The sequence below is a fragment of the Hippocampus comes genome, unplaced genomic scaffold, assembly GCF_001891065.2.
Source record: "Hippocampus comes isolate QL1 unplaced genomic scaffold, H_comes_QL1_v1.1 scaffold171, whole genome shotgun sequence".
In the NCBI taxonomy this organism is placed as follows: Eukaryota; Metazoa; Chordata; class Actinopteri; order Syngnathiformes; family Syngnathidae; genus Hippocampus; species Hippocampus comes.
The window spans coordinates 448,690-465,632 of NW_017804806.1; the positions used below are offsets into that span (position 1 = coordinate 448,690).

At 41.0% G+C, this 16,943-nt stretch overlaps 2 protein-coding genes across 3 annotated transcripts; both read left to right on the forward strand.

Moving 5' to 3' along the window:
- Positions 1–5,698: 5,698 nt before the first annotated feature.
- Positions 5,699–6,995, forward strand: pet100 (PET100 cytochrome c oxidase chaperone). Its single transcript, XM_019857684.1, has 4 exons — positions 5,699–5,852; positions 5,999–6,085; positions 6,196–6,228; positions 6,638–6,995. The coding sequence occupies exons 1-4, from the start codon at positions 5,826–5,828 to the stop codon at positions 6,725–6,727; spliced, it is 237 nt and encodes a 78-aa protein (XP_019713243.1). The 5' UTR covers positions 5,699–5,825; the 3' UTR covers positions 6,728–6,995.
- A 720-nt stretch (positions 6,996–7,715) lies between these two features.
- On the forward strand, positions 7,716–16,829 carry stxbp2 (syntaxin binding protein 2). 2 transcript variants are annotated; one of them, XM_019857486.1, is made up of 19 exons: positions 7,716–7,845; positions 8,839–8,888; positions 9,016–9,097; positions 9,280–9,356; positions 9,575–9,650; positions 9,735–9,838; positions 10,076–10,227; positions 10,308–10,392; positions 11,113–11,243; positions 11,327–11,434; positions 11,509–11,566; positions 11,659–11,724; positions 12,073–12,153; positions 13,884–14,025; positions 14,113–14,219; positions 14,564–14,662; positions 14,748–14,833; positions 15,358–15,515; positions 16,345–16,829. In XM_019857486.1, exons 1-19 carry the CDS (start codon positions 7,809–7,811, stop codon positions 16,458–16,460), a joined length of 1,815 nt encoding a protein of 604 aa, XP_019713045.1. In that variant the 5' UTR covers positions 7,716–7,808; the 3' UTR covers positions 16,461–16,829. The 2 variants fall into 2 exon arrangements, with proteins under 2 accessions (XP_019713045.1, XP_019713133.1); XM_019857574.1 differs by having other exon boundaries at positions 7,741–7,849.
- Positions 16,830–16,943: the final 114 nt, after the last annotated feature.

Consider the following 16,943-nt stretch of genomic DNA (forward strand, 5'->3'; position numbering starts at 1 on the left):
AATCTCAACGCGACGAACCGGCGCCGGCGGAATACTTTTGACAGAATGCGACTTCTCGTTTTTGTGGTGCAACTGACACACACACACACACACACACACACACACACACACACACACACATTGGGTGTGGAACATCTGCGGGTATCAAGCCAACGTCATTCTTATTTGTATACAACAACACCAGGCTGAATGTCATTAAATGACGTTCGCAATACCGGCAGACATTCATAAAGTGCAACAAAAACATATTCAGTGACAAGTCATTGTGTTGTTAAACCATTTTAAAAAGCGTTTGTTGGATTCGCCTGGCGCTTTAAGAGGGGCGGGGCTCACACTGACAGGTGACCGTTCGCGCGACGTATAAAAAGCAGCATCGCTTTTCGTTTCGTTAGCGAATACACTCGCTTCGTCGTCGGCATGGCCCAATGGTAAGCTACGTGTGTCTCCGCTTTCCTTTACCAGATATGTAAAGTTACCTTTTTTAGACTCGATCATGATCGGTTGCTTTGTTTGTCTGCTTTGCATTGTGTCCGTTGTGCTTTATGTTCGCCACATCGCTATGCAATCACAGTCAGTTACCGTTCGCAATCGGCAATTTAAACAACGTGGGCTAAAGTGTTGCTAGAACAGTGGTGTCTTTTATTTAGCTCATTTTTGCTCGTTTTGCATAGTTGTCATGTTTGTCCGGTTGCACATTGATGTTTAAACGAAGTCAATTGCGTAGCAGCTGCGGTTAATCATGCCGGCGCTCCACTTCCGGGTTGGACCTTTGGGACTTGTAGTTCTTTTGTTCGATTCGACTTGATATGTTTGTGTTGTGTGGTTTCTTACGTTTAAAATAATGATACATAGTGAAATCATGGTTGATTAAATTATTTATTAAACGTATTGTTAAATAAAGGTATTAATGTCAACTATATACATATTTACATTGTGATGCAGAAAGATAGATATATTCTTTTTTTTTTACTGCATTTATGTGTGCTTTAGGTTATTACCTGCTTCCGATACTACTTCTGTGACAACTACTACTACTTCTGCTGCAAAGTGCTCCAATAAATGATCAAAAAAGTACAGAACGAGTGATCCTTCCATGCTGACCGACGATCCCTATTCAGAGGGCCGTGGAAAAACGGAATTAACTGAACAGCGTTACTGACTGCAGGTAAACGTCATCAGTGACTTTCCTAAAACTGATACCCACTCAATATATCCCGTTTGGAATCGTCATCACCAGGCAGAGACTCCGGCCACATTGTCTACTGAGAGAGGTTAATGATCGCAATCCGCAATGTCTGACATTCCCAACGAAACATTAGCATTAGTTCATCCTAGCAAGAGGCTCGACACCGAGAGTGTTTACTTGACAGAGCACGTGCCATGTCGTACGCACGACTGCCAGAGACAATACAGCAGCTGCCACAGTGACAAAGCTCCAGCCTATAACTATGCGGGGGTAGCCCGAAACTGACGGCCGTGTAACAGGAAAGGAGGGTGGGGTTGAATTGCATTTTCAAGAAATGCTACGAGAGGAGAAGGGGATTCATGTGGACCAAATGGGGGGAAGTTAGCTAAGCGGCAGATGAAACACAGTGCTGGATGATGAGAATGAGCCAGGAAGCGTGAGAGCGCCTGCCATTAATCATACGAGTATTGTGGAAGTCAAACCGATTGGGGACTCTTTCTTTAAAAAAGAGAAAATTTGGTCTTGCCTAAACCAGACACGTGAAACTACGAGTTATGACTTGTGGAAGCTGGTCAGGAACAGGTGGATTTTGTTGCTTCATTCATATTCCACAAACGCAAGATTAATCCGAATAATTTTGTTTGGACTACTGGGGCTTCATCAAACATATTACTGTGAAGATTTTTTTTTTTATTTTTTTTTTTTGGACTTGACTACCCTTTTAAAGAAGAAAACTAATTTTTTAGGTACATTTTACCTATTGCAATATCAATATCACAATATTTAACACCAATATCGCATGTTTTTTCCCCAATACGCGCTCACGTAAAGCCTGGACTGGATTTGGTTGGTCGGCTCATTTGTTCCCAGACCGAACTGTCTGTTTCATCTAGAGGTCACTCATAACTAGGCCAAAAATGTTCCCATGGCAACTGGAGAGTAGAACCGAAAACAGCATCATAACAGAGAGGTGGTGGTGAGGGGGGGCATTAGGCTAAGAAAAGCGCATTCTTGAGCACACAAAATGATTTAAACCAAAGGCATCCTTTGAAAACTGCTCACAAATGCTGTTTGGAAAATCTTAGGGGGGGGGGGGGGTTTCCAGGAAATTCACCAAACTAAACAATCAAGTCAATCATTGACAAGCTGTCATTTCCAGGCATTCAAATCGTTGTTTGGCATCATGAAAATAATTTGCATTCGTCCTTAAACCGTACGTTGTTCCCCTAAATTACAAAGATTCATTGTGTTATTTGTTTGTCGCGGGTGAACAAGGTGCCAACATCCGTCTGTCCGTCCATTTTCAAAAGCACTTGTCCTCATTTGGGTCACGGGTGAGCTGGAGTCTATCTCAGCTGACTTTGAGCATGAGTCAGGGTGCAACCTGGACCGGTTGGCAGCTGATCACAGGGCTTGTTTGGACAAGCAATGAGTAACACTCACATACACGTCTAGGGACATTTTAGAGTCTTTTAAGCTGGCAGTCCATTTTGCTGCGACAGAGAGCGTTATAGTCCAGTGATGGCAGCAGGCCTTTCAGTCCAAACTCCCGTGTCAATTGACCAATTTGGAGGACGAGATGTCAAAAACACGTGGTTTAGTGATGAGTCCAAGTCAAGCTTTAAAAGTTAATGCCGGGCAGAAATGTCAACTCGTGGACTAATCGGTTTAACCTCTACATACAGTCAGCGCCATAAATAATAAGACATAGACACAATTCTCCTCTTTTTGGATACAAACACCACCATCACGGATTTAAAATGAAACGATGTGTTTTCAATGCAGATCTCAGCTTTAAGGGCATTTACACCCAAACGTGTGAACGGTCGTCAGTGAAGGAATTACAACAGTTTCTCTAAGTGCCTCACACTTTGATTCATCGCGATGGTCTGCCAGGAGTCTACTTCATTTGTTGCTTGTTTTTTGGGGAAATTTCCTTTCAGTTTAGTCATCAACAAGTGAAATGTATGGTCAGTCAGATTCATGTCAGTTGGCTAACATTGCTACTGCACAATAAACAATACAGTTGGGTTGAGTTCTTTGCCTTGAATAACTCTGGCTTACTTTTGCAGTGTGGTTCAGGTCTATGTGAATCTGCACTGAAGCATTTGGCTGAATATCAGCCAATAAACACTGAAACATTTCACAATTTATCCTGTTGCTTTTTTGTCAGCAGTCATATAAACGGCAAATGCAAGGGAATCTCTTCCATTGGCAGCAATACATGCCAACCTGGCCATGGAACAGTTGAGCAGTCAGTTATAAAACTGTTATAATTCTTACACGGTAAATACCCTCAAATTAAAGCCAAGAGTATTCAGTTCAAGAACATCTTGTGCGTTTGTTCATTTCAAATCCATTGTGGTGTGGTGTTTACATCCAAAATGGTGATAATTGTGTCCCGCCCTAATAATTTATGAACCTGCCTTTTACCATCACATTGCAATTTTTGCGTGTCGTGCTATTACACCATCGGTCGAACGTGACAAAGTACTGTACGTGCGTATAAACCAGAATCGCTGTTTCTAAGAATAGAGCACCGACAGTCTGCCATGTAACGGGCCTGGGCACCGGAGATCTGCTCGCACACATAATACAAGTAGACTCAAAAGCGATTGGCGTCGTCCATTATGTTTTGCCCAACGCATAAAGTGCAAGAGTCATGACTGGAAGTGATTCAATCTGTGGGTAACGGATGAGTAGTTGGCATCGTCGGGCAGCCTGGACCCTAAACATTAGGCCACGGGGTTATGGATTAGAAGCAGTTTCGTAACGGACGTCCGAACAACACCAAGTGAAACCAGGCTTGCTAACGCGCACAAAGGCGCGACGATCCACAATCCCGACCGTTGCACAGATGACATTGAGACCCCCCCGATTGTCGTCATTTTCCTCACTGGCTCTGTTCAGAGCAAACAGCCTCAGTGCGAGTGTGCGCCATCATCACCGTGACGGCGTCGCCGTCTCCCAAAACACAAGACAGTCGACGAGCCAAGTAGCCCGAGGCGCCGAGATCGGTGTTCGAAACGGCGTTTGGGGGGCTACGGGTGGTCCAATGGGGGCTAACGGTGTTTAATAAGTGTATGGGGTATCAGACGGACACATCAGTCAAGTGCGATTATTGTGTCTTTTTGTAGACAAGTGCCAGCTAGCGTTTGGCTAATAAGCTAGCCTTAGCCAGCCGGAGCAGGCCCGCCGTGCAAGTCAACGCTCGCAACGGGCGCCGGCGATCAACGTTCCCCCTCCCAGTTTAAGGCTTTTTGCGCCGCCGTCGCCGTGTTTCACAATGCTCACTGGCACAGATGACGGACACGACACGAACGAGAGAATTCGAGGTTGAAACAATGGCGATTACCTGGGTTTATCAGGTTGCCAGGGCGCGCGGGTTCTTTCTCTCCGAGGATCATGAACACCTCTCCTTGTCGATGACGTCACGCGTAGGTCTTTTCGTCGGCGACGTAATGAGCGTGCCAGTCGAATGCAAGTTGGACGGGGTCACGTTTGACGAGCAAGTGAAACGAAATCAAGGACAAATATTTTGGAAAACTGATAGTTTGCGGGCATTTATTGGAAATGTTCTCCGTGTGATAAATTGTATGTGTAAATTTAATAAACAAATGCATTAATCTGAGATTAGTGAAACAGGCAGCCACCATGCAGAAAAAAATGCAGAATTTCTGTAATTATTTCGTTTATATCTGATCACAACATTACCTTTTCTGTTTTTTAAATTGTACGTACAAGACAGGAATATATGTCAGCAATCCAATACTGTACCAGTAATCATTTAATTATTCCTGTGCCATTCTGACGTCTCATTAGATAAAAAAAAAGCCTGTTGGCCAATACTGATCAATATCGACACAAAACCTCCATATACCTGTACAAAATATATCAGTTTTTTGTTTTGTTTTTAAGAACCATTCACAATAAACAGGGTTTACCTCAAACATCTGGTTTGCAGCGTCCTTTAGTGGACATAAATGTATCTACATGTTATATTGGTAAACGCTTTTTGTTAGTGGTAGAAAAATAAATAATACATTTCTGAATACACATACAAAACACCATAAAATATCAGTCGTGAATTATAATGTAAGAACGAAGAAATGTAAGGTTAAAAACGGTGTTTTATTTTTTACGGTCCCATAACTTGTACGCAGCCGCATCACCCGTCTCGTGATTGGTCCTTCAGAATATCCCGGAAAAAGTCGAAGTTAAAACTCAACGAGTTTAAATAATGTACATTACGGTAAACGTCATCAACGTGCTGCGCTGGCCACCTTCAAAATAAAAGCTATTTTGACATCGACTCGAGTGCGTTGGATTTAAAATTGTTGTAATCTTTCTCTTGTCAGGTAACCAGTCCACCTAGGGATAATGCACACTGTCTCAGGAGTGCCTTTAGTCTCCAGGTAGTGTTCCCATTTTTAACAGTGACAATAAAATTGCTACACAATAAAAGTAGGTCGTGGCGGCGTTTTACCGTAATACATAGTATGAGCAACCCCAGCGGCAGCAAGCTTGACTTTGGTATCGAGTGTCGCCTGACTCCAGTGGTAAACAGCGTGAAGGCCTTTGGCTGCAGCTCGAGATCAGATAACGCTTTAGCAGTCTTGTGGTGAAAATTCACTTCAAAATGGGCGTAAAAATAGAAATGTTCAAAGTAAGTCAACCAGTTTTTTTGTGCGTGGGGGATGCCAAACACTTAACTGTTACGATTTAAAACGACGAAGATTTCGGTGTTTCGGTTCTAGTCTTTGGCAAGAATACTGACATGCTTGTCTGTATATTGTTGCTGTCGTGGAACAGATGATGCTGTATTTGTCCTTCCCCGTTTCCATGTTCTGGATATCGAATCAAGCAGAATATTTTGAGGAATACATCGTAAAGAGGAAGGTTTGTATCCCGGTAGTATAAACAGTAAGTTAATACACAATGCAGTTGCCCGTGTTGTAAAACTAATTGCACTTTATCTTTTCTACTCTGAAATATTTTATGGAACTCAGAGGGAGATCTTCCCCGCAGACGAGCAACTTCATGTAAGTGTCTGTTGCATCTTAAACTGTATGTATGTACGTTTTGTCATTTACCAACACCTTGAAATGATTTTGAAAGCAAGGGCATGAGCTCCATCTCTATCCAATTCACTCGGACATGAATGAGGAGTTTTAAAGTGAGAAATGTAGAATTGCGGGAAAACTGAAGTTGGAGTGATCTGAATCTGTTGAATGCAAAAATTAAAGGTAGAATGTGATGTGTGAATGTTTTTTAGTATTAGGATGGTAGCTAGGACAACCATCATTTTGAAATGATTGATACCAGCAATTAAGAATGAAAGTTTATTCCCATTTTTTAATTATTATTTTTGATGCTCTTTGGGTTCAGAACACCCACAGAAGTTCTTACACGACTCAACTAATATATTTCTTTTGTCATGTTAACTTGCAGAGGAAAGAGTTGGAAGACTTCAAGGAGAGAATGCGCGCACGAAAAGAGCAGCGGCGACTGAAACAAATCTCAATGGAGTCAGACAACTAAAAATATTTTCTTGAAAAATATTTAAACCAAAATTAGTGATCATGTATCACATAAGGCAACGTTCAATGGAGCAGGGCGATTTGAATTTCATACTTTTCCCAGTGAACTTTGACAGCACGTACTTGCAGTGTAATTATTATTATTAATATTAGTATTTTTTTGTGATTCAATGATTATATATGCTGCTGGACTTGTGTTTGGTGTTGTTATTGTATCCATACATTGCATCATATCATACTTTATGTGACAAAAGTGACTCAGTAATGTTCTTGCGGTGTCAGCTCTGATTTGGACACAGATTCTCATGATTTTGTGTGATCTAAAATTTTGAACCATCCTGTTATACCACTTGTCCACATTAGAGTTCAGGGTGAGTTTACCTATACAGATAATTTTGGGTGAAAATTTCAGGGATACCCTGGATTGGTTGCAAGTTATTCTCGGGGCACATTCAGAAAAACAACCGTTCACAGCTATAGACAATTTAGAGTCTTGAATTAATGAATCCATGTTTTTCTGAACGAAAACTAGTGGAAGAATAAAGGACATATTTTCAAATAAGGAAGAAAAAAAAGCAACGTTGTAAGAATGCCATCCTTTTCCCTGTACTGAAACAAAGCCTCATAAATCCACATTTATCCAGTCATTCGCAAGGTTCTTATGTTTAATGACACTAACAAAAAAAAACACGATAATTGAAAAATAACATTTTAGTTAACGAAATAAAATAAAAACGAAAATGTTTAAAAAATAAAACTAACGTAAAGTAACTATAATTGGAGCAAATGTACTTTGTTTTCGTTTTTGTCAATTAATGTCATACATGAGCTTTTGGGTTTGAAACTAACTCAATAAAAAAATTAAAACGGAATAAAAATAACTACATTGAAACATCTTAAATTATTACTACCTTGGCCATTAGGTAAACATGAGCAAAGGTGATAAAACTTCAATCGTGTTATGCCGTCAGTAGGCTGTAGGGGTCACTGTTTCCTAGGAAATGTTTATGACGAGCAGGTAGGAAGAATTTAATAACAAGGAAGTGACCAACTGTGACAGAAATTACCCTGTGGCTGTCAAGATGGCACCGATTGGGCTAAAAACAATCGTAGGAGAAAGTAAGTGGCACACATTCCGTTGTCGAACTATTTTAATGCTTTCTTTACTACTGGAATTTGTATACATTGACAAATTTAAGCGTGAGACGCTGTGATGAATCGGTCATGTGAACGTGACGCTCGAGAACGAAGTTTGTTCCTCGAAAGATGTTTCTGGGCTGAAATCTCAAATCAAAATGCCGAATTAGGAAAATGTCACCCGAGCGACGTAATTAGCAGCGAGCGAAAATATTGATTTTGTGAAATATCTTAATGGCAACTTCATTTTAAGTCTGTAAGTACGTCCAGATGAATGGCAGGTGAAGGCTAATGTCGGCTACCTTACGTAATGCGGAAGTTCGTCAAGTTCTCCATAATAGGCGAAGTAAACTAACTTTGAACAAATATCACGATTTTCATATGTTAAAACAATTCACTTGTAGCTTTAATTGGTTCATTTTATTCCGCTCATAAAAAACTGCGTTTTCATTAATCGTTGATGTGTAAAACAACAACGTATTGTTATTGATATGAAGATGAACGTTTATTAAATAGCAAATATGATATGTGCACTTGAGGGTATCAACTAACCCAGTCTATTAAAAAATAATAATTAATTGAAAATTTTGAAGAAACAAATGGTCCATACTTTAGTTTTCAAGATTAAAATCAGCATTAAAAATAATAATTGTAATTGTTCATCATCTTTAGGTGTATCCTGGGTGTTAAAGCCGCTGGGTTTTGAAGAGCAGGTTGCACCACATTAATTTTTTACCCACAGCATGATGAGACAATAAAGTCTTGTACAATCTGTTGGCGTAGTTTTTTTTTTTTTTTTGCTGTTCTTACTATTTACACCCTAACTTTAAGTCACCTATGCAGTTGCTTATTATGATAAAGCATTTGCAACTACTCTTCTGTTGAACCCGCTTCTAGAATGACTTGGCAAAGCACCAGGAAGTTGGTCAGATCTGAAGTATTGCATTTGTGTTATATCTGTACTTGTCTCAACAGAAATCCTAAATGGTGTCATCAAGAGTGTACGGAAAGATGGCGAGTGGAAGGTAAATATTGTCCAAACATAAAAACAACCCTCTCAGTCTGATTTGCATTTATTATTATTATTATTATTATTATTATCAACATTATCAACATCATACAATTGTTCATTTTGTTTTGTAATGGCTTCAGGTTCTTATTGTGGACCACATGAGCATGCGGATTCTGTCGTCTTGTTGCAAGATGTCGGACATCCTAGCTGAAGGGGTCACTAGTAAGTGTACCATTTGCAATGCTGCTTGTGTGTCCTGCTGAGTGCGATGCAAGAAGCATTTATACCTTGTCATAATTCCTGCCCTCGGGATTAATTAATGCTTGCTCAAATTGATTTCATACTGATGGCTTTTTAGTGTTGATCTTTTTATGTCTGACTGTTGAGGTGTCTTGTGCTTGCAGTTGTGGAGGACCTCAATAAAAGCAGGGAGCCCATCTCTTGTCTGGAGGCCATATATTTGATCTCACCGGTGGAAAAGGTCCGGTTACGCACTAAATTTAAAATACTCGGATCAGGCATTGTAATTGCTTAATCAACGGTGAAGAATGCGGTCAATTTCTGTAATTTGTTTTAAATTTTCCCAATTATAAATCAGCGCTCATTCCTTTTAATAGTGTTTGTAGCTATACAGGTACTGTAATGTAAGTTGTTGTACTGCTGATTTAATGAAACGGTAACAATCACTTTAATTTGCAGTCAGTTCGGGCTCTCATCAACGACTTCAAGGACAGCGCCTTTACTTACAAAGCGGCCCACATCTTCTTCACAGACAGTAAGACATTGCGTTGGTCTGCTGTAAAACAATGAAAATGCTCACAAGTCATTTGATAGTTTGGATTTATTTCTACGCCCCCAGCTTGCCCTGATAATCTTTTCAATGAAATTGCAAGATCAAGAGTCTCCAAGGCCGCCAAGACGTTGAAAGAGATTAACGTCGCTTTCCTACCGTATGAGTCTCAGGTAGGATTTTTATTCGCCCTCAACAAAAAGCCTACTACAACAACTTTATTAGAAATAAATAATAATTACATTGTTATTTTTACTTTGCCTCTTGAAAATCTTTTTTAAATTAGTGAGTTGTTATTCATCTTAGTGTCACCTTTCATCACAGCACTCTTTGATCCAGTCTCTGTGTGACTGCGCAACTGTTCCTATTGAAGTGTCCTTTTTTTCCTACCCCCCCTGTCTTCGCCTTAGGTGTTCTCCCTGGACCACCCAACCTCCTTCCACTCTTTCTACAGCCCCAAGTCCAACCAGGACACAAGAAACAAAATGATAGAGAGTCTCGCCGAGCAAATTGCCACTTTATGCGACACGCTCAAAGAGTACCCCGCCATCCGATTCCGCAAGTATGCCCCTTGCCTTGTAACTTCCCACATGAGCCGAACATTTTTTTTCTGCTAATTCATTTCTACTCATGTCCCCGTAGCGGCTCGGACAGGAACGCCAAATTGGCCGAAGAGGTCTACCAGCACCTTAATGCCCACAAAGCGGACAACCCAAGCATGGGAGAGGTTCTAGTGCAGTACTACTTATTCCTCCTCTTTGACATGTTCTATAGAAGTGAATTATTATTCTCCTTTTAATTGTACGCTATCATCTTTTTCCATACAAGAGTATATAAACATCCATTGGGATTGTGCAGCTTTTCACCTCTACAGGTTGTGGGTGTTTTTTTCCTCCCCCTTCACTCTGCTGCCTTGCACTTTTTTCTTCTTTCTTCTTTTTCTTAGCTCACCTTTCCTTACTCCGGGATCAGTCTTATCAGGCATGTATTATTTATGTGTTTATTTGTTTGGTGCTGCCTTGAGAATGTTCTCTATGTTGCGTGAGAGGAAAAGAATACAGGTGGTCCTCTTATGATGGCGAAAAATTGTGTGTAATGCTAACAATGCAAAAATCTCCAACGACAAGCTCACGAATAGCGCCGGATTTGTGGCGTTGTAACCCCGAAAGCAACGTACATTCGAACACAAATGGTATAGCAACACAGGTAGACAGATAACACAACTATAAGGTGTCCTTACACCGCCTTGCATTTATTACTGTTTGTAACCTCCAAAGATTGTAACGTCCTAAACCGAGGAGTTTCTGTATTCCAAAATCCTGCATCATTGTGACAATTTAACCCCCGCACACATGGAAGTGCAACAAATGTGGATTCCGTGGTGGAATAAAAATAAATATTCACACTCATGTTCGGTTAATATATAAAATTTCTGTATTGATTGCAGGGGGTAAACAAGGGACGCTCGCAACTCATTATCGTTGACCGTGGGTTCGATCCCATCTCGCCTCTCCTGCACGAGCTGACCTTCCAGGCTATGGCCTATGATTTGCTGGATATCCAAAAGGACATATACACGTGAGTACATGTACACTGGGGGAATGTTTGTTTTGTTTCGTTATTCCTGCATATTGTCTTATCTGTAACTTGTTCTTGTTTAGTTATCAGACAACTGGCATTGGGAATTCCAAAGACAGAGAAGTGTTGCTGGATGAAGACGACGAGCTCTGGGTTCAACTCCGACATCTGCACATCGCCGATGTCTCGACGTGAGGATGGCAGGATTTGAGATACACACACACGTAAAATGACTTCCTAAAATTTTCTTATTTTGCCGCTGTAGCAAAGTGACGGAACTGCTGACCACCTTTTGTGAAAGCAAGAGGATGTGCACCGACAACGTGAGTGTGACTATCTTTGCCACTTTGGTGTCATTTCAAACAAATACCGGTATGTTTTGTTTGTTTTTATTGTGCCTTTGTTTACACGCTAGGCCAACATCAAAGATCTGTCTCAGATGTTAAAGAAGATGCCACAGTATCAGAAGGAGTTGAGTATGGTGAGTGACTTTGTTTGAAAAAAAAAAGTAAATAAAATCCAATCTTTAAGTAAATATATTTTATTGCCACTAGAAGCTGCACAACTGTTAAATTATTAAACTAACTAAAATATTGCCCCGCAATATAAGTAATTCATGCTACAAAATTATTTCATGTATCATGATAACATAACGTCACATATATTAGCCCTTCCCCTTTGTGGATTTTGACCTTCATTTGATTGTTCTCCTAACCTCACAATTGTTTTTTATTTACCGGTATCTATTTTTTTTTTTTTAATGTCCTCATTAGTTTGTTACTGCTGCATTATTGACGCTCCTGTTTTTTTTTTTTTTTTTTTTTTACAGTACTCCACTCACTTGCACTTGGCTGAAGCTTGTATGAAGAAGTTCAAGGCATCTCTTCATAAGCTCTGCGAAGTGGAACAGGTCAGTATTGGCGCGTTTTGGCGCAGTCTGGTTGCAAACAGCGTGAGAGGTGCTACAATAAATTGATTCTTAAATCGACAGCTAGTTTGATCATTGATCCATCTTTTAGAGTCCATTGTTTCATTTAAAAATGTTCAAATGCTTGGAATTTGACTCTCAACAGTAAATATTCTCAGATTTCAATGTGGAAAACGGTAATCAATATTTTTGCCTATTTTTGTACGTTATTAGACCAGCCCAACAACTTAATCATATTCTATTTATGTTGGCCCACATTCTGCGCTGTCAATTTGAAATAATATCCTATTTTTTAAAAATAGATGGAAATTTAAAAAAAAAAAGAATAAAAAGAAATCAGATCTGTCAATTAATCGAAACAATAATTGACAGATTAATTGATCATTAAAATAATCGCAAGTTGCAGCCAGAACTTTTTATTTTTATTATCTTAACCATATGGTCACATTGCGCCGGTCGTCTTTTGCCACATCCGGTCGTAGAGTACATTTGCACATCTGTACTTGACATTATAAATAGTAGAAGGATAATGGACTCTTTATCCCCCCCAACACATGAAAGAAGCCTCATATTCATTCCCACCCGAAATATTAAACTTCCCGGCACTTGTCTGCCCATTTATGTGTTGTGAAATCACAAAGCCTTGATATTTACATGAGCAGAAGGGTTCAGCGAGGATGCGTTAGCGTAAGTCCGTTACGCGGAACGTTCGGTGGCAGGGGGTGGGGGGTGGCGGGGGGAATTTGCCGTCCCGCTCGGCACACCGGGTGACCTCCATTTATTTATAGCTCCGCCGGGGTGTATGTTCAAATGCCACTGGCACGGTTTGTGGTGTTTAATGGAAAATAGCTGTCATAATATTGTAAAAGGAGCTTGAGGCCAGACGTCAACACCCGCGAGCTCTAATGTCATGACTAAGTGTTAGGACACTTAATAACATTTAATGACTTGGTGATGTAAAAATCCTTCCAAGCACATATATGTGTCCTGGATTTATCATGGATGGGCTATCAGCGTTGCTCGGACCCGAGACCTGGTTTTATGTCTGCACAGAAAATAACCGAATGTGTCCTTTTTGCGAGCTAAGTTTTCTGATTGATGCATCGATGGGTTATGAGCTTGTTTGGATGCCAACACCTCTTCAATCCCACAAGATTGTTTTGGCTTTTAAAAAGGACGGGCAGATCCGAACGGCAAACGCTTCAGGCACCAGTCCTAAAAGTGTTCTGCATTGTTTAGCCGAGCAAGTATATCCATTACCGCTGCCAGGGAGTTGAGGTTTTCACTGCTGGGTGGACTGCGAATGGTATGTGTGAAAGACTTTACCAATTTCCACAAAACTCTGAGGGGCCAAGGACGAGTCCATAATTATCCCCCTGGACCTTCTTGAAAATGAGACACTGAATCACATGACTTGACTTTGAATTGAATCAAATTTTCTGTAAATGAGTGTTTAGAGTGCCTCGTTGTCAGCCACGAGTACACACAAGTCACGCAGAGAAAGGTGAAAAATCGAGGTTATTTATTTGTTTTGTTAATGTCCTACGAGAGAGCCAGCATGTGAGCCAGGCCGTCGCGGTTGTGCGGCTGCTCGTTTTTGCGGCATGGAAAAGCCATGCGATGATCCCATGTGATATCTTGTAGCCACCGAAGACTTTTGAGCACATATATTGTCGAAAAGGTCATGTGACTTTCCCTTTCTCTCGTCACAGGACTTGGTGATGGGCGCAAATGCCGAGGGGGAGCCTCTGAAAGACGCCATGAAGAGCATCGTGCCTGTGCTACTTGATAATGAAGTTTCAGCATACAACAAGCTCCGCATCATCCTGCTCTTCATATTCCACAAGAAAAAAGGTGCAGTTTTCCTCCCCTTTACCAATTCCTTGCGTGAATTTTTTTTTTTTTTAATCACATTTTGGCTGATTTTGTGATTGCTTGCAGGCATTGGCGAGGAGAACCTTGACAAACTCATTCAGCACGCCAACGTGATTGCCGACAGAAACATCATCACCAACTTCCAAAACCTGGGCTGTAACATCATTGCTGGGGTATTTATTTATCTTGAGAATGGAAACTTAAAGGGCGAATCCAATCTTATCTATTTTTCTTTCATGCCTGTCCGTCCCTTATTTGGGTCTGTAGCAGAGCTGGAGCCTCTCAGCTGACTTTGGGCTAGAAACAGGGTACACTTCGGATTGGTCGCCAGTCCTTCACAGGGCACAGATTGACAAACATGCATTCACACTCATAATCAACATTTGAAATGTGGAGGAGAGAAAATATAGGAGGGCCTGATTTGAGAGCGAAATGACCGATCAACCAAATTTCTTCGTATGTCAGCGTTCACGCCGCCTAAACTAAAAAGTGCAATTTGTTTCCGAATGTGTTTTAGGGAGTCAATTCCGGGACAACGCTTCCTGATCGCAAACAGCGTGCGGACAGCACATACCAGCTCTCCAGATGGACGCCCATTCTCAAGGACATCATGGAGGTGTGAGAGGTTTTCGCACAAATGTTGCGATTTTTGTCAATAATCGACAAAGCGCAACGACTCAATGGAGTCCATTTCTGTCCAGAACGCCATCGAGGACAAGCTGGACAAGCGTCACTGGCCCTTCATATCGGACCCCGCCCCCATCAGTACCACTCACACGGCAGTCAGGTAGGTCCCGTCGTCGAGATTCAAATTGCGAGCGAGACAAGCTAACCACTTACCACTGTGCTGCTTTTATCATTTTCCATTTGTCCATTTTTAGAACATTCATAGAAAACAAAACCAACCCATAAAAAAGCTGTCGTCTGTGTTTAAAGAAACTAAAGGAGGGGTCACAGACAGATTATTTTTGTCAGATAAAAGCTTTTATCCCAGTAACTAAGTCCTAATGGAGCTCTTTTGGGGGGAAAAAAAAGTCGAGTGAGTAGAAGTTTTAAAAGGTGAAAATAAGCCAGTTTTGCGTCAGATGCTCTAATCTTGCGGGGAATTCCCTTCTCGGTGGTGTTTTTGCAAATCAGATGGGCTCAGCTCATAATCTGCGTCATGCACAAAGCTTGTGTCCTTCGTGTTCCGCAAAGTGCCGTAAATAAATCGGAGTCGTCATTAAAACGACTCCGGCCGTTGACGTGTGTGTTATTGTTCATGATTTATGGAAGACTTCCAACATGATTTGTACCCTTCCATATCATCAGCGCTCGTTTGGGCCAGTGGCACAACAACAGACCTCCGACAGAGTATCACACCGGACCCAGACTCATTATTTTTGTCATCGGCGGGCTGACCCACTCAGAGATGCGCTCGGCCTATGAAGTCACCCGAGCCTATGCCGGGAAATGGGAAGTGCTGATTGGTAAGCGTTTGTTTTATTTGCAGCTGACCATCCAAAGTCAAATCACCCGTTCGTTGGAGGGAAAAAAAAAAAAAGACTGAAAAGTCAAACAAAACCCATCGTCACGCATCCCAGAAGATTTAGTGACAATTCAGCTATCTGAAGTAACGACATACATCCCAGACCAGAATATATGATGCTCTGCTGAAGATTTTTTTTTCTTTTTCGCCACGTCAAACTGGTGAAGTGGTATTGGCATGTAGTATCGGTGCATTTTTACATTACTGTACAGTATCGGGACTGGTTTCAGTATTGATTCATGCTCAGTGATGCTAGCATAGCACCAGTATGTGATGGGCACGGGTGGCCATGGCAGTCGTCTTATGTCTCTTGAGACTCCGCCACAATTGATTTATATTAACTGTATATTTAAAGAACACATTTACAATGAATCTGAATGCAAATTCTAAAAGAATCTCTCTTTAGTATCATGTCAGTCTTCTAGTCAATTTCAACCATAATCTACTCGATTACTTACATCCACTGAAGGGGGGCGATTTCATTTTTATTCAAAAAAAAAAAAAATCTTAAAAAGCAGGTAAAAACTCCAAAAGGTGTTTTCCACCAACTAATGGGAGTTGCTCCCTTGCCCAAAAATATTTAAAAAATATTGATAAATAATCAGCAAATAGGTGCTACTATACTGTTAATAAATTTTTATGAAGGCAACTTGCTCCCAAACTAGTTTGTGTTGACTTTGGAGGTTGTGCAGTGCTTTATTCATTCTAACTAGCATTAGCTTAGCATTGTAAATGACTTTTTTTTTTTTTTTTCATTTGGTGTTTGACAGGCTCCTCTCACATTCTCACCCCAACCGGCTTCCTCAACGACCTCAAGATTCTCGACCAGGTTCCTAATCCATCTTGCGAAGACAACGCGGATTCCAACAGTGGACGGGCACAATGAAGGAAGAGCCTTTCTTTTGATCGGCTCCAGGTTATATGTACGTCTCAACACGGCAATAATTCAAGTGAAATATGAAGATAACTTTTTTTTTTCTCGAGTTCAAGGATTGTTCATATAGTTTGCTCTGCAATTCATTCTGTGCTAATATAAAAGTATTTTAATGACTACTAGCCTCATCGACCCGTGAATGACATCACTGTATGACCCTTTTGAAGGTACCTTAAATGCCCCCCCTCCCCCTCTACCCACTTTATCCTGGTAAATCCAATGGCAACTGCTGTCTTTGATAATCTTGCACACGACTTCATTATAAATGCTGGAATGTGGTGTTTCTTTGAAGAAGTAATAAAAGAAGCAATATTCACTTTACAGCTGTTCTGATTGTCATTAGCTTGCCACTTCGGATGACCACGTAGAGACGCCTTAATTGCGAGTGAGGGAGAGGAATCACACCTCAGGGAGGGGACGTGAGGGTGGGGGGGC